This window comes from Pinus tabuliformis, chromosome 1_2 (genome assembly GCF_031772625.1).
Source record: "Pinus tabuliformis cultivar Carrire ecotype Pingquan chromosome 1_2, CPIR1, whole genome shotgun sequence".
NCBI lineage: Eukaryota > Viridiplantae > Streptophyta > Pinopsida > Pinales > Pinaceae > Pinus > Pinus tabuliformis.
Genome location: NC_142298.1, coordinates 678,466,282 through 678,491,409, shown reverse-complemented (window position 1 = coordinate 678,491,409; position 25,128 = coordinate 678,466,282). Strand labels below are relative to the sequence as shown.

Genomic DNA, 25,128 nt, shown 5'->3' with positions numbered 1-25,128 from the left:
CTCTTGAGATATCTCCGGGGCACAATTACCTATGGACTGAGATAGACTGCTGGGAATGTGAGGCTCCATGGTTATTCTGATGCTGACTAGGTTGGCAGTGTGGTGGATCGTAAAAGCACATCTAGATGTTGCTTCTCTTTAGGTTCAGCTTTGATATCCTGGATGAGCAGGGAGCAGAATTCGGTTGCTTTGAGCACCACTGAGGCTGAATACATTGCTACTAGTATGGCCTCTTGTGAAGTTGTTTGGTTAAGGAAGCTCTTTAGTGAGCTATTTGTACATGTGCTGGATACCACTGTGATCTATTGCGACAACCAAAGTGAGATTTGTCTTTCTGAGAATCCCATGTTTCATGACCGCTCCAAGCATATTGATATCAAGTAACACTTTATTCGGGATATGGTATAACAAGGAGCAATAAGGCTCCGTCACATTGGAACAAATGATCAGGTTGCAAATATTCTTAAGAAGCCCCTGGGAAAGGTCAAATTCTTAACCTTCCATGAACGACTTGGAGTCATGGAGAGACCCTCTTATGAGGGTCCCGTATGAGATGGATATTGAACTCTGAGAGCTCCGGGGGGTGGGAGGGCGGCTTCGAGTACTTCTTGGAGCAATAAGCAACCACAAGGCGAGTGGTTCACCTTCCCCTAATGGTGCACGATGTACAGGGTGAGTGGTTCACCTTCCCTTGTGATACCCCATGTTGAGATATGCATACGATGAGTGGTTCACCTTCTGCTATCGGTACATCCTACCCATGCAGTCTGGGACTCATGGGAAGTACCTCTCATATGGCCAATGAGTAGGGAAATGAGGAGAGGAACCATAGTACTACCGATGGACGCATCGTGTACCGTTGTACTCCCTATGCTAGGATGTTTGATATTGATCTGGGATCAACTCAGACCGACTTCGGGTCATTGGAGAGTAGTATGATGTTGATTTGGGGTAGCATAAGATGTGCTCTAGCTATGAAATTTGGTGGAGAGGTTGGGGCACATGAAATCTCCAATACCCAGAAAGGGTTTGGGCAGATTCTAAACAGTTCAAGAGATATTAAAATAATTAATATTTTTAATGAAGTCCCTAAATCTAAACTTAGGGAAATTAAAATATTAATGTGGATTAATATGAAACTGTGTTAGAATGGTCCAAAAGACATGGATCAAGCCAGATCTAATCTTAGCCATTGATTAGGGACTTAATCTCGGCTGTCGATATGTCAACGAGAAAAGTATAAGAGGGGGCTTGAGGGTCACTTGGAGAATACACCAGAGTGATCAGTCATTCTATTCTCTAGAGCAGGGTTTACTAAGATAGATAGAATCAATGATCGGGAGAGCAACTAAGGGGCATTGAGTACAGAGAGACAAAGAGGCAGAGATAGTGCCAGGATAGCAGTAGAGCAACCAGAGAGAGAGACGCAGGAGCAGCCAGTGCTCACGCAGGACCACGCAGAGGCAGCTAAGTGTTGCGCAAGAGCACCAGAGGGGCCAACGTCGCTGACGCAATGCCTCCTGGGGCTAACGCAGTGCCAGCGCTAGGCTAGGAGAGGCTGACGCAGTCCAAATTGGGCAGACGTTGGGGTTTCTGGGGCAGATTGGTGCTGTGTAGCTGCCAGAAGGATTATCTGGGGTTTCAACCAGTAGATTTGTCAGAAACCGAGAGGTATTATTACGAAGGAAATTCTTTGTTGGGTAGGCCAATTTCGGCACCCAGATTGTACTCTGATATTTCTTAATAAGAAGACGCTCAGATAGCTGCACCGGTTATCCCGCATTGGGTTTTTCTGGGGACATTAGTCCAAAAATAATGGTGTCATATGGTGTGTTTGTTCTTGTTTCTTTTAGTTGTTGATCTGTAATTTGTTGAGCATGCTCTAGTGTTTATTTTCAGTGTTTACATTGTAAATAACTTGTTAAGGAAAAATAACACGTAGGTAGGAATAAATCAGATAAAGTGCATGGAGGGTTTCTAACTAAGTAAACTTAGAAACTTCAACACGGTATCAGAGTGTGATTGCAGATCACAGGAGGACTAAGAGACATTAACCGAGTTGAGCAATAGCAACAGAAAACAGTTGTCTCGAAGTGACAGAAGTTGTTTCTAGCAATGTAGAAGCCAAGAAGTGTGACGCAAAGCCAGCCAGAGCCACGTAGAGGAAGGCGGGAGCTGCGCAGAGCCTCAGAGACGCCAACGTTGCTGACGTAGAGGGCCAGAGGGCTGACGGAGGGCATCCTAGGGCTGACGCAGACCCATCCAGCGTGAGGCAGAGAGGGGCTGACGCAATTCACAAAGAGGCAGTTGCTGGGGTCTAGAAGGCTGCAGGAATATTGCAGAGTGGAGCTGGTGAGGTACTGTAGTCAGAACAATACCTGACAGAGCAGGGCCAAAGGAGTTGTTACTAAGGGTTTCTAGCCGAGGAACCTGGATCAGCAGTGCAGTTGCACAAGACGATCAGAGTAGGGGGCATCTCGACAAGCAGCAGAAGGATTTCCAGGAGGGAAATCAGGACTCAGAGGGAGTCCAGAAGAGAACTTCCAGACGGGAAGTAGAGACTCAGAGGAGTCGAACAGAGAACTTCCAAGGGGGAAGTAGAGGAGCATCATGGCACTACACAGGGTAAGAGACCAGGATACACTGGACGGAGCATCGAACTTTGCAGTCTGGAAGGCCAGAATCTTATCAGTGCTTGATAGGAATCGTGTCAAGAACTTTGCCTTAAAGGTAATAGCTGTCCAAGTCGACCCCAATGATAATGACAGGTATGAAGAGGCGATGGCGAGGGCCAAGTGCATCAAGGATCATGTGGTACCACATATAGCCGAGAAGGAAACGGCATTTGACGTGTGGGAGGCTCTCAAGAAGCTGTACCAGCATACTTCTGTGTAGAGACGAATGCTGCTCGAGAACCAGATAAGGTCGTATCAAATGAGGAATGGTCAATCGATTGACATCTTCCTCAGAGGATTGAATGAGATCCGAGACCAATTGACTACTATAGGAGCGACACCGAATCAGGAGCTTATGGTGAGGATAGCCCTGAATGCTGTCTTAGAAGATTGGGAAGTATTTGTCCAGAGTATCCTAGGCAAAGGGACTCTCCCACCTTGGGACAAGATGTGGGCAACTCTTCACCAGGAAGAGATCAAACGACAGTCAAAGACAGGTAGCAGGAGCAAAGGGATCAAAGTCAAGCAAGAGGAGGAGGATGTGGCTCTAGCATTTGAGGGAAAGCAGCAAAAGCGGAAGAAGAAAGATCTCTCTAAGATCAAGTGCTTCCACTGTGGGGAGCTGGGTCATTATGCGACCCAGTGTCCAAGGAAGAAGAGTAAGGGAGAGTGTTCCGAGACTAAGGCAGCACCAGCATGGGCAGAGAAGGAAGTTTTGACAAACGATGACTATGCCATGAGTGCACACGCACCACTTGAGTGGAAGTGGGGAGACATCGAGCTATAGTCAGATGGACTACAGGTGATGAGGGGCAGGATTCTCGAGGTACCCAGCCTCTTGGATTAGACCTTGCTATGGGAGCCCCGAAGTGGACTAGCAAGACTGGCTGAGTCGGGTAGAGATGGATGCGGATGGAGCAACAGAGAGAGCTACAGTGCAGGAGTCCAGAGAGAGTAGCAGTGCGAGAGGCACAGGAGTGTTGCACCAGTGCAAGATGGCACTGAGAGGTGTGCAACAGTGCGAGATGCAGGGAGTTGTTACAGCAGTGCAGAGGTCAGAGAGTGAGCACTTGTCAGCGGCAGAGGGAGATTCATCATCAGGAGGGTCTTTAGCCCAAAAAAGAGGTCAGAGTTGGGAGATCAGTTACTTACTTCTCAGTAACTGAGTTGCAGTGCAACAGCGGACAGCACGATGCAACATGATGAGAGGAGGTATAGTGCAGATGCAGCGCTGGGAGAAAGGACCAGCAACAGCACGGATGCAGAGGGAGCTGTCATACAGATGCAACAGTGGTAGTGGCAGAACCATGGGCAACAGTACAGGATACAACAGTGCAGAGGATGGTGGGCAGCAGGCCTACCATTAGCACAAGGACCGATGCTGAATGATCAAGGTTAATACTCAATGAGGTGTATTACTAGAGCACACTCCTCGCTAAGAGGGAGTGTTGATTTGGGGTAGCATCGGATGCGCTCTAGCCACGAAATTGGGTGGAGAGGTTGGGGCACATGAGATCTCGAATACCCAGAAAGGGTTTGGGCAGATTCTAAACAGTTCAGGAAATATTAAAATAATTAATATTTTTAATGGAGTCCCTAAGTCTTAACCGTTGATTAGGGACTTAATCTCGGCCATTGATATGTCAATGAGAAAAGTATAACAAGGGGCTTGAGGGTCACTTAGAAAATACACCAGAGCAATGTTACTTGGGAGCGAGAGCGGGAGCGGGGAGCGAGAGCGGAAGCGGGAGCGGGAGCGACCATTTTCAGAAGCTCCCGGTTTGGGAGCGAATCGGGGAGCGATTTTTTAAAAATATATATTTTTTTTATATTTTTTAATTTTTGATACATATATGTCAACAAAAACATGTAGAATGATGAAATAGACATAAAAAACATAAAAAAACATAAATTGATCATTGAACCATATCACATCAATCATCTAGATTCTAGAAATTATAATCGTCATCAACCATGTCCATGAGTCTTATAAATCATGATTCATCAAATTCAATATTAAAGTTTCAACTTCAAGCTTTCAGAATTGAAAATTCAATAACATTTATCATCATTGATCACCAAAGTAACAAGTTGTACTTGTAAGCCAAGTTTAACCATTACTAGAAGTAATATCGAAGATATTTCTAAGTCCTAACTTCTAACTGTTAACATGATATGAAATGTTAAAAATTTATAAAATGAAACATGAATAATGAGATGAAATGAAACAACTTTAGTCTTTCACAAAGCATCATATTCATAATTCACAATCATTACCAATGAGTTATAATTGCCAAGGCCCAACTTCAAATTTTCATTGTCACAGTGATATAATGTTTACAAAAAATATCATAATGTCATAATGATATGAAAGAGTCAAGAGTCAAGAGTCAAGGACTCAAAACTCAACAGTTATGAAAACTAAAGTCTAATAGAAACTAAAAAAGACAAGTAAACTGTAAATCTACAAGTGGCCCTTGCCACGAGAGTCTCCAGGAGTATAAGCAGGTCGTGGTGTTCTTCTAGGAGTCTCCCGCAGAGACCGACGACCAGAACTAGAGCCTCCACGCGAGGGTGTCGATGGAGGTGGCAACAGCAATGGAACAAGACTCGGGCCCCGAGAACTGCTATTGGATGGTGGAGGTGGAGGTGGCATGGCTGCTGCAGTTGCTTCATTTTCATCCCGTACAAGCTCCTCTTCGAGTTCTTCAATATGTACAATGCCATCCTCCAAATTGTCGTCCTCAGGGTGATTGTCCCAAATTTTATATGTGGGATCTTCATTAGCCCGATCACAGTAATGGCTCAACAACCTCAAGTTGTAGTGCACATAAACCAAGCTTTCTGCTCGGTTTTCGTTGAGTCTGTTTCTTTTCACATTATGTATATAACTGTAGGTGCTCCAACACCTCTCTGCAGAAGAAGAATTTACAACCTATGAAAGAACTTTTTTTGCCAATTTTGGCAAAAGTCCGTGGCCGCCATATGTTTCCCACCATGTGAGAGAATCAAATTTATCTTTGTCGTCCATTGCATGGAAGTTACCATACAAACCACTGCCACTGAAGTATCTGCCTATTTCAAGGCGCACAACTGCACATTCCTCCCTGTCAGGCACCAACTTTTCTAATGCTTCCAGATATCCTCTAGTTACCTCTTGATCTAAATGGGGTTTGGTCCTAACACCACCCCCTACTGCAGGTTTGCCCAACCAAGATTCTGAGTAGTATTTTGGCGTAAGGATATACGCCAAGCAATGTAGTGGAAGGTTAAACCTATTCCACCGTTCACACACACAATCATGAATCAGTTTGTACAAGTTGGGATCTTTATTATGAACAATGTCTTTTATTTCCCCCAACATGGTATCCATTTGCTCATACACCTCGCCAATCACTGGTTTGTCTGTATCTGCAAACCGAATCATGTTATAAATTGGCTTGGTGAAATCCAATACCTATCTCACAGTTGTCCAAAACTGCCCATCAAGAGCGCCCTCCTCCACCGTTTCAAAACCTGCCATGTCAGCTACATTTGTAGCCCTTTCCTTTAACACCTGCCAATGTGGACTTGATACCATGCTAGCTAATGCCTCTCTTACCTTCAAAAGGCGCCTGAAGGTGAGGTAATAGCTACCAAATCTAGTCCTCGCAATCTTCAGCAACTCCAATCTCGAGTGACTGCAGAAAAGGCCATGGGTATTGCTATGATTTGTAATAAATTTTATCATTTTTTTTCCTTTCTTGTACAAATCACCAATCCATTGGTATTGTTCATTTTTGTTTTTGACAATATCATGCAACAGAAGGTTCAATGTGTGAACCAAACATCCAGACCAAAATATGTTCGGGTATTTATCCTCAATAATTGCTCTCGCTGCCTTACAATTAGGAGCATTATCAGTGATGACTTGGATGACATTGTATGGGCCAATACGCTCAATTGTTTCAAGCAATGCTTCTGCAATGTTGATAGCGGTCTTGAACTTGTCTGAGTAATCATGTGCAGCTAGAAAGATGGGACCACTTCGGGACACAGCAAGAACACTTATCAATGGCTTGCCTTTTACATTTGTCCATCCATCATATACAATGGACACCCCATTGTCAGTCCAAGAACTTGTCATTTTATTCAAAGAATGTGATATTTTTTCTTTTTCATGATCAAGGCCAACAGTGCTTGCCTTGTCATACCCAGGGCTCTTGTATCCTTTAGGGGCATCATTTATGGCAGAAACCATTTCGTGCCAATAAGGTGAGCGTAGGACATTGAATGGTATCCCACATGCATAGAGGAACCTGTAAACTTTTGAATCCACATCATTCCTACACCCCTCATCAAGGAAATCTAATATGGTTCTACGCCTTAAAGATGATGACCCTGTGCCTCCATGTCCATATCCACTGCCTTGGGAGGATGCTGAAGGAGTTCTTTGTGATGGTGAGATTGGTTCAAAGAAACCCCTTGATCTTTTTGTTCTGTATTGGGCGTCCTCCTCTTCCTTTATGTATTTGGCTCTATCTGCTGTTGACACCGCTGCACAAGTTTTGATTCCTATTTGTTTCTCTCCATCCCATGGCCTTTTCCCGCAGAGGTGTCTTCTAGCACGGGTGTATGGGCCTGTGTAATCAGTGTTGCAATGGGGGCAATGAAATTTAGTGGTTCCACCCCCTCTCCCTGTTTCAGCCCTGTGAACATATTTCCACAATGGAGTTTGGTCTTGTTTAGTTTTTTGAGGGTCATGTTCACCCTCCTCCACCTCCTCCTCACTGGGGTTTTCACCCATTTGACTTCCTCCGGCTTCTTCATCCACCTCTTCAGTTTCAGGCCCCCTCCGTTTCCTACTCTCCACCACCATAATAACCATAAAAGGGACCAGGAAGAGGAAAATGCCAATAAATATGCCCAGGTCCATGGTGTTTGATGTTTGTAGGGTTTGAGTCTTGAATCTGCAAATTAATTTAGTTTATTGGGATTAATTCATTTAATTTATTAATTTAATTTAAATACATGATCTTTAAACTCAAACAGCTAAATTAAACTAACCAAATTAACTACCTAACCAGCTAAACTAACTAAATGATTAAGTTACTTACCTCTGCAGGCTTGCTCCTCGCTCCTTGGCACTTGCTCCTCGCTCCTCAGCTCTGGCTCCTTGCTCCTCAGCTCTTGCTCCTTGCTCCTTTGCTCTTGCTCCAGCTCTCAATCTCTTGCTCAATGAAGTTGAAATGAAATTTTTTTGGCCCATTGGGCTTATAAAATAAAATAAAAAATTCTAAAATTTTTGGAAATTTCGGGTCCGGCGGATTTTTTTTCCGCCGAACCGCTCCCGGCCCGTCTGAAATCGCTCCTGGAGCGTTTTTTAATGCCCGGGAGCGATCAGGGAGCGATCGCTCCCAGAGCGTTTTTTAATGCCCGGGAGCGATCAGGGAGCGATCGCTCCCTGATCGCTCCCGGGCATTAAAAAACGCTCCGGGAGCACGGGAGCGATCGCTCCCTGAGTCGCTCCCTAACAGACCAGGGAGCGTAAATTTTTTTACGGGAGCGCGCTCCCAAAAATCGCTCCCGTCCAGGAGCGATTTTGGGAGCGCGCTCCCGACCCGCTCCAGAGCCGCTCCCGCCCGGAGCGCGTTCAGGAGCGGGTTCGAAGGGGGGGGGGGGGGGGAGGCGCTCCCCCGCAACACTGCACCAGAGGATTAGTCAATCTATTCTCTAGAGCGAGGTTTGCGAAGAGATAGAATCAGTGATCGAGAGAGTAGCGAGGGGCATTGAGTACAGAGAGGCAGAGATAGTGCCGGGACCAAAGAGAGACGCAGGAAAAGCCAATAGTCATGCAGGGCCACACAGAGGCAGCTAAGTGTTGCGCAAAGCACCAAGGGGGCCAACATAGCTGACGCAGAGGCTCAGAGAATTGGCGCAGGGCCTCCTGGGGCTGACACAGGCCAAGATAGGCTGACGCAGTGCTAGCACTAGGCTAGCAGAGGCTGATGCAGTCCAAATTGGGCAAACGCTGGGGTTTATGGGGCAAATTGGTGTTGTGTAGCTGTCGAAAGGATTATCCGAGGTTTCAGCCAGTAGATTTGTCAGAAACCGAGAGGTATTACTGCTAAAGAAATTCTCTGTTGGATAGGCTAGTTTCGGCACCCAAATTGTACTCTGATATTGCTTAATAAGGAAACCCTCAGATAGTTGCACCAGTTTTCCCACATTGGGTTTTTCTGGGGACAATAGTCCAAAAATAATGGTGTCATATGGTGTGTTTGTTCTTGTTTCTTTTAGTTGCTGATCTGTAATATGTTGAACATGCACTAGTGTATATTTTCAGTATTTACATTGTAAATAACATGTTAAGGAAAAATAACAAGTAGGTAGGAATAAATCAGATAAAGTGCATGGAGGGTTTCTAACTAAGTAAACTTAGAAACTTCAACATATGATACACTTTCGATTATTGAAAGCTGACTTCAGATCAATAGAGAATGGTATGACACATTCTCGATCATTTCTTCTTCATTATTTCTTCATGGTTCACCAAAGCAGAGCAGAGCATGGATGGTATTGATTGTCAGATGGTTTGGCAAGTGGAGTTCTTCCTAGTTGAGAGGGAGTGGTAAATTTGGCAACTAGGGCCAAACTCCCCCTTGGACAGCTCATATGATGCAGCTGATATTTTCATTTGATTCCTCTCTTTGAGGGGTGTAGGATTGATCTAAAGATCATCTCATTCTGACATGTACAAATGGAATTATGAATTTATTTTGTTTATGGACAAATTGTCAAGGTCGGCTAGCAAACTAATGTAGGCTCAGAAGCCCAACAGTCACGTCTATTAATCCTCAATGTTTGCATATAAATAGAAGGTGCCTTTGCCTCATTTGGAGATCACTTACCTTCTCACACATCTTTCTCTCCTCTTATGATTGGGTACAGATTTTAGGACTGCCTCTCCACATGTGCGAAGAAGAAGAAGACCGTTTTCTGCGTTGACCGAATTTCAAGGACAGTTTGACAAAGTGTTGACCAACAATGTTGACTTTGTTTGACTGCAGATTTGTGGGATTCTTTCTATTTGTGCAGGCCGGATTTCTGGGCACAGAAATCGAGGTACTCAATATTGTTTGACTAGCGTTCAATGCAAACGGGTTTGAATACAGCGTTGACTTGCACTGAGCAAGTTTGACTAAGTATTTTCAGACTTTTTGGGCTGGTTTGATGTGCTATTGGAGGCCGAGTTGACTAAGTTTGACTGAGCTGTTTTGGAGGTCAAAATCAACCAGCATTGACTTTCTGGTTAGAGCTTTCTGTGACTGCTATTTGACTGGACAGATTTCACTTTGATTGGATAAGTGAATGTTACATATCATACTCTTCCTCTTTGCTAAACTTTTGAAGAATAATAAGAAGAAAATTGATCAAAAGATTTCCCCACATTGGAGTTTGTCCCTGGCTAGTGCCATATCTTGTGTCCTCTTGTCTTGGCTTGTCTTCTATTCTTATTGTTTATGTTTTATCTGCATTTTACTATCATGTTAATGTGATTGCTAATCTGGAAATTGATATTGGGCTAATAAGAAAATTGAAGTAAATTGCTCTTAAGCATAGAACATACCATTGTTATCAAAAATTAACATTATGCTTATCACTCGTGTTAAAAATGTGATCAAGTGGAGCATACTAGACATCTTATCTCTTGATCTTCATCTGTAATTGGTCTCTCTATCTCTTGGCACTAGGTTTTCTTGATCTTCTTGGAGCATCTTGAAATCTAGGGTTAGCGTTTCATCCATTGGAAAATTGAGATTAGCATTTGAGATGCAACCCTAAGGTGAATTTGGTGAAGAAAGAGGAGAGGAGGAGACATTGCTTTGGAGGACTTGTTTGAGTGATTCAAGTATGTTGTATCTCCTCGGTTGAGCTAGGGCCTTCTTGGTTTTCCCTAGCTAGAGTTTTAGAGAGCTAGTGAATTGTACTAGCTTGGTGATAAGGCTAAGTTATTGTTAATTTTTGGTATGTTTTATGCTTAAGAGAAATTTACTTCAATTTTCTTATTAGCCCAATATCAATATCCAGATTAACAATCACATCAACATAATAGTAAAATGCAGATAGAACATAAACATAAACAATAGAAGACAAGAGGACACAAGAAGTGGCGCCAACCAGGGACAAACCCCAATGTGGGGAAACCCTTTATCAAATCTTCTTATATTCTTCAATAGTTCAGCGGAGAGAGATAGTACAAAATTACAAATCTGATAATTTATGACTGCAGCAGAAAACCCTAACCAGAAAAGTCAACGTTGGTCAAACAAGTCAGATTTGACCTCCAAATCAGTTCAAAGGCCAGTCAACTCGGCCTCCAACAGTAAGATGAAACAACCCAAAACTATCTGAAAAGTCCAATCAAATTCTGGTCAACTAAAGTGAAACCTGTGACCTGCCAAGGAGAAGTTGCCACACCCAACCCGCAGTCAAAACAGGTCAACACAAGTGGTCAATGCAGCAAAGAAGTCTTCTTGTAGCTCGGTCAAATTGGTCAATGCAGCCCTAAACAGAAATGTCCTCCTTCTTCCTTTGCACGTGTGAGAGATGTTGCCCAGATCTGCGTACCCAAACAAGTGAGGAGAGAGAGATGTGAGGATGAGATGATGTCCAAATGAGTTTAGGTCTCCTCCTTTTATTTGCAACGTTGAGGATGAGCTGGGGTAACAATGCTTGTTTTGCTTTCTGGCCGACCTTGACAATTTGTCAATAATATAAATAAATTCATATCTCCATTTTTACATGTCGAAATCAGATGATCTTTAGATCAATCCTACACCTCTCGGAGACAGAAATCCAAGAAAAATATCAGATATCATAAATAAGTTGACCCATATGGAGTTTGGCCCTAGTTTCCATTTTAACACTCCCTCTCAACTAGGGAGAACTCCATCTGCTAATCCATCTGCCAATCTGTACTATCTATGTCATCAATGTACTGCCCTGCATTGCTCTGCTCTACTCTACTAAACTATGAAGAAGAATAAGCGATCGAGAATGTATCATACCATTCTCTACTGACCCGAAGTCAATCATAAATAGAAGAGAGTGTCTCATACCACTCTTACTGACCCGAAGTCAGTTGCAAAAAAAAAAGTGTCTCATACCACTCTTACTGACCCAAAGTCAGTTCCAATTGATCCCAGATCAATATAGGTCATCCTAGCATAGGGAGTACGGTAGTACACGATGCATCCATTGGTAGTATTATGGTCCCTATTCTCATTTCCCTACTCATTGGCCAGATGAGAGGTACTTCCCATGAGTCCCAGACTGCATGGGTAGGATGTCTCAGCAGGAGAAAGATGAACCACTCATCCTGCTTACATTTCGCCATGGGTATCACAGGGGAAGGCTGAACCACTCACCCTATGGTTGCTCATAGCTCCAAGAAGTACCCCCAAGCCCCCCGGAGTTCCCAGAGCTCAATGTCCATATCATATAGGACCCTCAGCAGAGGGTCTCTCCACAACTCCAAGTCGTTCTCAGAAGGCTAAGAACTTGACCTTCCTTAGGGGTTTCGTCAGAATATTGGCGATCTGCTCATCAGTCCTAATGTGATGAAGCCTTATTGCTCCTCGTTGTACCATATCTCGGATAAAGTGGTACTTGATGTCTATATGCTTGGAGAGATCATGAAACACAGGATTCTCTAACAATCGGATCCCACTCTGGTTGTCGCAGAGGATCACGGTGGTATCCAGCACATGTCCAAACAGCGCACTGAAGATTTTCCTCAACCAGACAGCTTCACAAGAGGCCATACTAGCAGCTATGTATTCGGCCTCAGCGGTGCTCAAGGCAACTGATTTCTGCTTGCTGCTCATCCAGGATATCAACGCAGAACCCAAAGAAAAACAACATCCAAAAGTGCTCTTATGATCCACCACACTGTTAGCCCAATCAGCATCAAAATAACCATACATCCTCACCTCTCCGGCAGTGTATCTCAATCCATGAGCGATTGTGCCCTGAAGATATCTCAGAATATTCTTGGCACCAACCCAATGTATATGATAAGGCTCAACCATATATTGGCTTAACGTGTTAACTACAAAACATATGTCCGAACGGGAGTTCACTAAGAACATTAGTGCTCCTATGAGTTGACGATACTCAAAAGCATTTCCCAATTCACGTCCGACAGCACTACCACATAACTTCTTGAAGTTAAGCTCCATCGGGGTAGTCACAGGCTTGTAGTCCACCATCCCAAATCTTTCCAATATCTTCACAACATATTTTCCTTGAGATAGAAAAATTTCTCCTGGCTTTTGCCAAACCTCCAACCCTAGGAAGTAGTGCATCAGTCCTAGGTCCTATATCTCAAATTCAAAAGCCAACTCCCTCTTACATTTGAGAATGAGAGGGTCTGCACCTGTCAGAAAGAGGTCATCGACATAAAGTACCAGTATGTGAGGTTTATCATCTTCAACCTTAAAGTAAAGGTTTGGATCGGCTTCACTCCTAGTGAATCTCAGCTTCATCAAACAACTATCAATCCTCTCATACCAAGCCCGGGTTGCTTGCTTCAAGCCATAGAGAGTTTTTTTCAACCTGCATATATGAGATTCCAGTCATGAATCTCAAACCCCTTGGGTTGTTCCACATAGACTTTCTCTTTGATCGAACCATGCAAGAAAGCGGCCTTGACATCCATCTGATGTAGGTTCCATCCTTGCAAGGCAGCAAGGGCTATGATTGAGCGGATGGTGGTGTATCAGGAAACAGGTGCAAATATCTCATCGTAATGTACACCTTCCTTTTGAGAGAAACCTCGAGAAACAAAGCGAGCCTTGAACTTTTCTGCATTTCCATCAGCGCCATGCTTGATTTTGTAGAGCCATTTGGAGGTGACAAATGTTTTGTCCTGGGGTCTAGGGACCATATCCCAGACATCATTCTTCACAATTGACTCGTATTCTTCATTCATAGCATCCCTCCATACTTGATGCTTCACGGCGTCTTCGAATGATGAAGGCTCATTTTGAATGATAGTGCTCATGGCAGTCAAGTATCCTTGATACTTGTTCAACTTCTTGCTTTCACGAAAAGTTCCCCTTCATGCAATATGTTTCTCGGCATCTTCGAGAGTTTCCCTCAGCCATGAGGGTCTCCTCTTAGAGGAAGAGGGCTCTTGAGGAGGAGGTCCAATCGGATCCATAGGTTCATCAACATCTGACATTGTTTCATCTTCTTTTGCACCCTTCTGGTGTCAGCTTCTTTGTCCTTCCTTGGGATAGGAAGTTTGTTGATCTTGTAGAGGGTCATATCTTCGTCAAAGGTGACATCATGGCTTATTTCAACTTCCCTTGACCAGCTACATAAATTCTATATCCCTTAGAATTTTCACTATAGCCCACAAAGATTCATTTCTTCCCTAATGCACCCAATTTGCTTCTTTTCTCTTTTGGCACATGAAAATATACAGGACTTCCAAAAATTCTAAAATGAGAGACATCGGGTTTCTTACCAGTGAACATTTCTTCGAGAGTCTTGGAATCCAATGCTTGATGAGGGCATCGGTTTTGAACATATACAGCAGTATTTGTAACCTCAGCCCATAGGAACTTTGGAAGCCCTTGATCATGAAGCATGGCACGAACAGCTTCTAAGATAGTAAGGTTCTTCCTTTCAGCTACACCATTCTACTCAGGAGTGTATGGTGTTGTAGTCTCCCTCTTAATGCCAGCTTTTCTGCAATAGTCATGGAATTCATTTGATTTGTACTTGGTCCCATTATCAGTGCTCAATATCTTGATCCTCTTCTCGGATTGGTTTTCAATCATCTCCAATTGCAAGTAGATCATTCTTGATCTCTGTGATCCTTAAGAAGTGGGATTGAATATCCTCATCCTTGCCCTTCTTAATATCCTTCAACTTATTTTTGATAAATAAAATTTGATTTGCATCACTAACCTTGAACATGTTGACCAGCCTGTCATAGATCTCCTTGGAGGAGTTTAGATTGGAGATGTAGGCCACCAGGTGCTTATCAATGGAATCCCAGATAATCTTCTTCGCTTTGACTTCAACCTTGTTGTACTTGGTCTTTGTAGCAGCCGGTGCATTTGAAGGAGGCTCAGGCATTTTACCTTTCACATAATCCAACACTTCTTGTTCTTCCAAGGTCAAGTCAAGAGACATCTTCCATCCATGATAGTAAGACTTTTCACAGAGCTTGTCTTCAGCCGGGAAATGGGATGAGGAACCCATTGAGCCTTTTGCCCTTCTCCAATTGTCTTCAGTGATTGCTCTTTTACTCTTGCTTCGGCTTTGTCTTAACCTGGCTCTGATACCATGTTAATTTTTGGTATGTTCTATGCTTAAGAGCAATTTACTTCAATTTGCTTATTAGCCCAATATCAATATCCAGTCTAGAAATCACATCAACATGATAGTAAAATGCAGATAGAACATAAACATAAACAGTGGCAGACAAGCCAAGACAAGAGGACACAAGATGTGGCACCAGCCAAGGACAAACCCCAATGTGGGGAAAACCTTGATCAAATCTTCTTATATTCTTCAATAGTTCAGCAGAGAGAGAGATAGTAAAAAATTACAAATCTGATAATTTATGACAGCAGCAGAAAACCCTAACCAGAAATGTCATCGCTAGTCAAACAGGTCAGGTTTGACCTCCAAATCAGCTCGGTCAAAGATGCAGGGTAACAATGCCGGTTTTGCTTGCTGGCCAACCATGACAATTTGTCAATAATATAAATAAATTCATATCTCCATTTTTACATGTCGGAATCAGATGGTCTTTAGATCAATTCTACACCTCTCGGAGAGAGGAATCCAAGAAAAATATCAGCTGCAATAAATAAAGTGACCCATATGGAGTTTGGCCCTGGTTGCCAATTTTAACAGTTATGTACAACAACTTCATCCTATGCATATTAATGAAGTTTTCAGCTATTCAATACTTGTGTAAATTGCAGATTTGATTTTCAGCTGTCTCTGTTCTTAATGGTTTGTAATTTACAGCTATATATCTCTTGCTGATCTGACGTAAGTAAACTGTGAGCACAATAATGTTAAGTGATTTAACATTGCAATTGAAGAAGATAAGGACTATTTTACTGAGAGTTTTCAGTTTTCGTTTATCATTTATGCATGAAGATTGCCCCAGAGGAATGAAACTTATTGGAACACTTTGGTATCTTTTCCCCCTAGATTGCCTAGAAGATTGGTGTGTTAAAGATTGAAATATTGTAATATTCCGCTGCTGTTTTGTTCTATATTTCATAACATCCCTGAGGATGAAAAATTCACAGGTTTAAGTTCTGAGAAACCTCTAGTTGAGTGTTGAAATTTCTGTTTTGCATTAAAACCCTTGATAACAGAATTTCCACTCACTCCACAATGATAAGAATAACTTTTGGTAATTGTTTTGAGAAAAATGAGTGAATTTACAAAACATTGCAGAAAGTTTATCTAAATAAGCCTTTTATATGAACTTGATAGTTCAACATAAAAAGTAACTTCCTCTTGACCAAGTTAAGATGATTGTTTTCTGGAATATATTCAGTTAGTTAAAACTGAAAATCGTGGGAGCTATGCATTTAAATCTGTCCCAATGTACATAAACATGTGCCACTCCCTTTTCTTTCTGAGCTCAACTACAGTGGGAGTGCACCAGGGTAAAATGAAAAAACCAGACATAAGTGGCTTGCTCCTTCATAATTAACTCAAAAATGATGTGCAAATGAAAGGTGAAAACAATATACCCCCATTTTCCTACATCTGAAAAAATTTGAAAGAAAAAAGGAACATACCATAAGCTTCATGTACATGGCCTCTGATGGTTGCAATCGTATCACAAATTCATTTCTTCCATGCTTGTTGCCTGTTAAACAACACACCTTTTCACGGTTATATCACTTCATAGTGGAGGTAAATTGCACTTAGTATATACGCTTCCTCACATATAATGCTACAATCTTATATACTTCAATTCCTATAAACATCCTTTCATGCAAACTTTGAATTTCAAATCTGTTTCCCTTGAGCACTATATCTACCTTTCCCCAAATCCTGATTTACGATTCATCTGATATATGAATTACATAGGAAATGTACATAGAATATGTGACAGTGTATTAACCAGCAGAAAACATACACTTCAGGCAAGCCCAAGGTAAGCTGCCATGTGCATATCACTCTCTGTAAATACATCAACTCTTATTACAGATTTTATAGTAGCACAGACTAGTTATGGTACCTTTACCACCTAAGATTAACATTACATTTAATGGTTACATATTGGTCTGAGACTAACATTGTATAACAGTAGCATAATATTGTCATATAATACAAATAATCAAATAAATAAATAAAGTTTCAACTAAAGCTACAATCCAGTAAGCCACTGGGTAGCTTACTTGGCAAAGCATGTAAATATGCTATGTAAATATTATGAGGTTCTTGATTCGATCCCCTGATTACCCCGTGTCCATGTTAGGAGTAGGTATGGTGCACCTAGTGGTTGTATTGGTATCAAACAGAATCAACGCTGCATCACGTGAGAACAAGACTGCCCCAGTTGCCGATTCCAATAGGCACCCAAAAAAAGGGCTACAATCCAGTGAAGAAAGGTCAGTGGGCTAGCTCAAAGTTGTTCAATGCTTTGAGTTCATGCCGAACAACATCTTGAGGTTGATTCCCCTGGCAAGACTGCCCCAGTTGCCGATTCCAACAGGCACCACAAAAAAAGCTACAACCCAGTGAAGAAAGGTCAGTGGGCTAGCTCAAAGTGGTTGAGTGCTTTGAGTTCATGCAGAACAACATCTTGAGGTTGATTCCCCTGGCTGGCTGTATCTGTCGTGTGGTTCACTCAATGTCCTTAACAGGCCAGGCACTATAATCAACACCGACCAGTTTACACCGGATACCATCCATGAAATACAAAGAAATATTTGGGGGTTTTCCGGTGAGGCTTTTCTTGGAAAATAAAACCAAGTGAAAATAAAACAATTACAACAGATCCTGTGTGCATTACAGTAGTTCACCACTAAGCAGTCTTGACACAGTTACAGAAAGCTGCCAAAAATACAAAGACATGAGAAACCCATTTCACCTTTGGAAAGTCGAAAAAAACAAGCATACGGGATAGAGGGACGTTGCTACAACAAATTGATAGAACATGATGTGTAAAAGTTTAAAGAAAACAAAAGTAGGCAACGATATATGGAGAGATCGTGCTGTGTGAAAGGAATATTGAATCCCATGGAAAAATTTAAAACCATGTTTGCAATCATACCCCACAGAAACTGTAGCTTCCCAACGATTTCATACATTTTCCAAACATTTACGTTTGTGGCAAAACATAACATTGAAAATAACGATTAAAAATCTCTAAAAAGGGCATCTCTGGTGAGGAAAAGTCCAGTTATAAAGTGGACTACTGAGTCATTGAAGCTCATTGTAAAAGATTAATAAGCCGTACTAAGTCAAATTAAAGTTTGAAATAAGAGGACTTATTTATTAGCTGACTACTATTGGAGGGTTAAATAGTCAAAGAAAAATTATTATTGGAGGAAGTGGAATCAGGATATTCGATAACGAATTTGAGGAAATCAGAACAACTCAATTGCCATATTTAAAAACATCTCTCCCAAACTGAAAAGATTTATCATCTACTTATTAGCCACAAATCCAAGTTGAAAAGTACGGGGAGCCTTGACAGAGTGATTGAAGGAAATATAGAAAGGGATTCTAATCATATAAAAGGATGGTTTCTTTCAAATGTTTTACAAAGTTTTCTTCTGCAACGTTAAAATATAAGGAACCCTTCAAGGGAAAGATCTAATTGTTATTATTTTTTGGAAAGATCAAAAATTACATTGACATTCAATTGGAAAACCAATTACAAATTCTAGTCTCAACCATCACCAAAGACTTACATTGTATGATATTAGTAATTTCTAATTGGTAGTTGATTTCAAGTCCTTTTATTGGTTTGCCTGACCGACAATATTACCTCAAGTGCACACCAGTGCTATGGGTGCCTCGGTGAATGCTTCATTGATGGTATTTACTATAGTTTTGATGTCTTCTCTTGAAAGGCTTTGACTCGCCATCTGCTTGTGTTGATGATGAATGAGCTCTTTGATTACCTTGATTTGCAGGGATAGTTCAATGTGGTTGTTGGTTGCTCCGTGTCTTTTTTTCATAATATCATTCTTATATATATAGATATATATTTACATCAGCTAAAAACAGAAAAATTAAAAGATAGGGGATATATATAATGTGTTTCATAACCTCTTCCTTAATGCAACTAAGGTAGCTACAAACTCAGAATAAGAGACTTGGTCTAATAGTTTGGCATCCTTAATTAACAACGATCCTTTCGACAACAATTGCATATGTAACTCATCTCACCATAACTCACCAAAAGCAACCACAGAACTGACCTTATTATCAAATACATACTTTTGGTAAAGTTTCTATAGAACAAACAAAGCAGAAATATCAAACAGTGCAAAATAGAAGGCGGGGAATCTCAAAACACAAATATGGAATCTCCCAACCAAAGCTGCCCTCCAATGCAATTGTCCCTAAAGAATGTTTAACAACTGAGTATACACTTGTGCCAACAAGACCTTGCAAAAAGACAATCTCATAAAATATGCTTTATTGTTTCTACCTTAAAACAAGGGAGATAGAGAGCCCCGGGGGCAGCTCAAACCCTGTGTCACGCAAGTACAAGACCAGCCTAGTTGTAGTATCCTCTAGATACAACAAAAAAGAACAAGTGACAGAGACCATCAAAAAGGCCACTCTTGACTAAATGTGATTTGGAAATGAAACCCTAATATATCACCAACCAATTGAACACCTGAAGCTTATAAGTAACCTCCTAATCCAACACCTCTCATCATCTATTGAAACCCACTGAGCATTAAGAACTGAACCTAATATATGCCTTTAATGAAGAATGGAGTAAAGCCTATGAGAATCATATTGGGTTAAAGGTCGTTCAAACCTTCAACTCAATCCCACTAAAAGGAACCCATCATATCAATATTCATCATGAAGATTCTTCCTATGGGATGAGCCCAATTATCTTCAAAAAAGTGGGTCAATCCACATAATATAAAGTAAACTCACAAGCCATTTTATGCCAACCTTCCCAAGAATGGGAAATAGCATCCCGCAAGTCCCTCTAGAAGAAAATTTTATTCCTACTTGATCTCCTAGCATAAAAGCATAAGATAAGATAAGATAAGATAATTTTATTAATGTCCAACAAAATGGGATTGAAAAAAAGCATAATCAACATGAATATGATGTGTGAGTACAAGCGCAACTACTAGAAAATGTTGAAAAATAACATAAAGAAAGAAAGAAATAAGCAGTAGTGCTACCGCACCACGCATATAAAACCCTGTGACATGATAGAAAATAATTAGCAGCTTACCAAGAAACAATAAGTTAGATAGGTGTTGATTTTTTTGGGTAGTTGTGGGAGGTATTCCCTAGCTACACAAGTCGGCTCATTAAAAGAAAGAAAAATTATTATCTATGACCTCGTGTAGGCTTCAAAACGTCAAGTTGGCCCCACCATTTGAATGGGTGTGACCCTTGGTCAAAACCCACCTCCTTTGATCACTAAAAATACAATTTGACCTCCAGCATTTGGACAATTTGGATCATCAACACATCTATTGTTCTTCCGTTCACCCGAGCAAGATAAAGAAGACTTTTGAAGTTTGACCAAGATTCTGAAGCTCTGTTTGGCCATAGGTTTTGAAGATCTATTTGACCACAGTTTGACCAAGTTTTTGAGATTTTTTTGACTGAGTTTTTGAGGTCTGTTTGAGCTACATTGACTGAGTTGTTCTAAGGTCTGTTTGACATGTAGTTGCCTGAGTTTGACTTCGTACGTGTGTGTCGCACTATTTGACTATTTGATCAAGTACTTTTGGGCAATTTGACCAAACTAATATGTGGCTACAAAAGGCCAAATTTTGGCCTATTTGACCAGGTTTGACCAGTCCTAGGTTTGACCAAATTTCAGCCTATTTTGGTCTAGGTTGACCAAGTTTTACTTGAAAATATTACACTGTTCTTTTGTTGAACTGAACAATTTCTCCTACAAAAGATTGTTGGGTTTTCTCCCAAGTTTGAGTTTCCCAAGGCAAAATTTTGGTGTCTATCGTGCATGCCTATTCTACTATAATCTTTATTGTTCCTACTGCATTTACAATTGAATTTTCTAACTATAATTGCTTAATGATAGTCTAGAATATGCTAACGTAAATCATATATCATTGGAAGTAATTATTAGTAGCGGAAAATTGTGTTTGTCTAATTAGCACTAGAAAATCAACATGGTATCAGAGCTTTGGTGAAAGGCCATTGAGATCATCCCTTGAAGACACTCGTTGACCACTCATGTGTTTACTACCCTATAGCAGAGTACATTTCAGAGCAATCAATCCTTTCAGATTTCATCATCATCAATCCAAATTTTGCAGCCCCTATGGGCCATTATGTAAAAATGATTCTAGTATGTTTATAAATCCATGTAACACACCTAGGTAAGTGTAAAAATTTGCTAGAAAGTTTCACTCTAGAGAGTTTTTTTCCTTAGCTAATTATTTGTGTTTCCCAAACATTAAATAATTGGTTAAGGTTTTCTCTCAAACATACCCCAAAGCTATAGTGAGGCTTGATGGTGAAGTTTAAAGCGAGTTCTAGTGTATAGAGTCGATGTAAAATACCATACTAGGTCATCTCTAAAGTCTTGCAGAATTTGGTTGTCAAAGTATCTAATTTTAATTATTAAAATTTCCCACTGGTCGGGATTTTAATAATTATTTTGATGTAAATTGTAAAATGTAATGTCTATAGAAGTTCTAGGGTTATGAGTACTTAAAATTACACCTTAACCCCTAAACTTTCTATCTAGACACACTTTGAGGATGGAAAAATATGTTTAAACCCCTCTCGAGTCATTATTTTTATTTTCCGGCAATAAATGGTCAGAAAATTAAAATGGGAGAGAAAAAAAAATTCTCTACAAGTGAAAAAAAAAGGATGTGCACTTTCCAATAAAGGAATCTCCACAAATTAGGCAAAGAAAAATCCCAGAAAAATTTGTTGGGCCAGAAAAAAGAATTTAGTCAAAGGAAAATCGATTTTTTTGGTCCAAGGTGGTTAAATTGAAGGACAAAATTTTTGAGGAAAACTATTTTTTGGATTGAGATCAACTTCATCTCCAAGGAAATCAATTTTTTTCCTCCAGATCAAGGGACGAGATTATTTTGACATGGATCAAGCTCTCAACTAGCTGTTTTTTCCTGGGATCAAATCAAATTTGTGCAACTCACTGGACCTAGTTGTTTTCACTTGCAGAGGTATCTATATCTCTCATTTTTCTATAAATTGAGCTCAACGCTCCTCATTGTAACACATTGTAAACGAGCTCTTTGCTGAGGAAGCTCCACATTTTTTTGAGTAATATAACACAAGTCTTTGGGGGCAAAGCTATGGTGTTTTTCTTTAGCCTTTTATGTTAATATCATTATGATCTATTGTGCTTAAATATTCTAGTGGTATTTTTACTTGTTATTTCTATTGCCTTTTGGATTTATTGTTGTATAGTTACCTTACACCATTATTTGGATTGGGAAAACACTTTAGATTGGGCAGATCTAGTGGATTCTTATTTGAACCACTAGACTTCCTTCTCATTGTGCCATCCAATCCCTATGGATCTAACAAGTTTTTCAAAATTGTGTTATCTTATTTGATCAGATCGTGGGCACTTGGGGACATTCTTGTTTGAATCAACCAACTACTCAAGACATAAGAGCTAAGAACCCATAGTGGGATTTCTCAAAGACTTATCATTTGGGACTTTGAGGAGGCTTTCTTGCCATTTGCTCCAGAAAATCTATTTATCTTCAAATTTTTCTTATTCTAAAGTGCTTTATTGAATAGATCTGCTCATATAGAGCTATCATTTACTAATTGAGGAAGGGAGTTGTACTCATGTTCCTTCAATTTAGTTCTTGTAAATGAATTATTAGTTCTTGTAAATGGATTATGTGTATAGATCTAACCCTTATAATATAATTTTGTTCATCTTATATTTTATTGGAATTTTCTTTTTGTTCATCTTGTATTTTATTGGAATTTTATTTTATTTTCTTTTGCAGATCTGAAGCGCTAAGGCAGGGGTTTAGATTGGGATTTCTTGAGAATATTTGTTTGCAGGTGGAGGATTTGAATTTCAAGAGAAAATCGAAATTTGTTTGAGGCCAAATCCTCTCATCTGGCTAGACAGCTGGGGTTTCTGGCTGGTTTCTGGCTAGCTTGTTAAAATTGGCAACTAGGGCAAAACTTCATGTGGTTCATATTATTCATGGTTGATAATATTTTTATTAGATTCCTATCGTCGAGAGGTGTAGCATTGATATAAAGATCATCCAATTCCGATAAGTATTCATGGAGATATGAATTTATTTTGATTATGGAATTATTATCAAGCCGACCTACAACTCATGTAGGCTCAGAAGCCCAACAGTCGCATCTATTCAAACACCAACATTGTGTATAAATACAGGAGGACTTTTCCTCATTTGACTCGCTCATCTCATCACATCTCTCTCTCTCTACTGCGCAAAAAAGAGTCTCTTCTCTACTACGCAAAAAAGGGTCTCTCCCTCACACATGTGAAGCCGGAAGCTGCTGAAACTGAAGCTGCAACTACAGAAGTAAAGATTGACCTGCGTGGACTAGAAGATCTCCTCATCTGAACTGCGTTGTAGGTTCATTTGAACCTCCTCTGAAAGCCGCAACTTTTGGTGGTGGAATCAAGTCAATCCGACGGACAGTTTGCAAGATATTGACTGCCCTAGTTTGAAGCCAAAAACTGCTGAAACTGAAGCTACAACTGCAGAAGTAAAGATTGACCTACGTGGACTAGAAGATCTCCTCATCTAAACTGTGCTATAGGTTCATCTGAACCTCCTCTGAAAGACGCAACTTTTGGTGGTGGAATCAAGTCAATCCGACGAACGGTTTGCAAGATATCGACTACCCTAGTTTGAAGCCGGAAGCTGTTGAAACTGACGTTACAACTGCAGAAGTAAAGTTTGATCTGCATGGACTAGAAGATCTCCTTATTTGAACTATGTTGTAGGTTCATCTAAACCTCCTCTAGAAGCTGCAACTTTTGATGGTGGATCAAGCCGATCCGACGGTCGGTTTGTGAGATATCGTCTGCCCTAGTTTGATGATGAAGCTGTTAATGCTGATGTTGCTGATCTAGGGTGTGCTACCACTGATATGAATCAGATTTATTGTACTATTTCTCTCTGTTGAATTATTGAAGATAAAATAAGATTTGATCAAAAGGTTTCCCCACACATTGTGGGGTTTGTCCCTGGCTAGCCGCCACATCTTGTGTCTCTTGTCTTCGCTTGTTTTCTGTCGATCGTTTAATGTTCTATCTGCACTTTACTTTATGTACATGTGATTGCTAATCTGTGGAATAAGGAAAAGAAGTAAACTGTAATAAGCATAGAACATACCATAACTTAACATAGCTCCAAATTTTTTGTAGTCCGTCTACTACTTTGAGGCCGCAAGCATGATTAAGGCTTCAAATTCGAATTTTCCTCTAGGGTTTTCTTTTTACAAAGTTTGCAAATTTTTTTAAAGCCTGTTTCTCAAAAAATTCTTAACGGATCTAATTTGGTGTTTCACATTGTGTAGATCTAAGATATTTCCTTGTTGAAACCGCAGGCATTGTAGTGAAACGACTATTGAAATTAAAAAAACAAAAAAAATTAGCTGTCAAAAATTTAATTGGAGAAAATTTTGTGGCAGGCTGTAAAGATATTGGACACAGTTTCTCTGAGCCGCAAGCTTTGGGAAGCTTGATTTCTTCTTCTTGTTAAAAAAACTAACCCTTGGATATTTTGCAGAGCACCGATTTTTTTTGAAGGGTTTTCATCAAAATTTTGACGAGAATTCATTAGTTGAAGGCTTAAATTAGTTTCTAAATTTTGCAGGCCGTAAGCCTTTCCTTGAAGCAAAAGAATTTCTTTGGGCCGAGAGCTAAGGAGGCCATAAAATTGCTTTATTGCAGAGCTTGGACGTTTTATGAAATCACAACATTTTTTTTTTAAGAGCCAAGCCCTTTGAGGTTTAAAGAAAATGGTCACAAAATGAAATTTATGATCTATCTTTGGCTTGGCCGTAAGCCTTTTGGTGGCTCCCTTTTCTTCCTGGCCGTGAGCATCTAGAGTTTTCTGTTCAGCTTTGGCAGGACTGTCTGCATTTTAAAGCCATCTCCTTGGCGGCAAGCAGTAATCCTGGAGCGGAAATACATTTCAAAGGGTTTAATTTTTTAGATCTACTATTTACGGCCTGGGGAAATTTCTGA

The 25,128-nt window shown here is 40.6% G+C and overlaps 1 protein-coding gene across 5 annotated transcripts in view; it reads right to left on the bottom strand.

The window, feature by feature from the left end:
• Nucleotides 1-25,128, bottom strand: part of LOC149207508 (glucose-6-phosphate 1-dehydrogenase, cytoplasmic isoform-like) — a 240,750-nt gene that overhangs the window by 47,403 nt on the left and 168,219 nt on the right. For all 5 annotated transcript variants that reach the window (XM_089395761.1, XM_089395763.1, XM_089395760.1 and 2 more), the window contains one exon: nt 16,502-16,572. In XM_089395761.1, the coding sequence (XP_089251887.1) occupies nt 16,502-16,572 (71 nt within the window). The remainder of the gene's footprint in view (nt 1-16,501; nt 16,573-25,128) is intronic.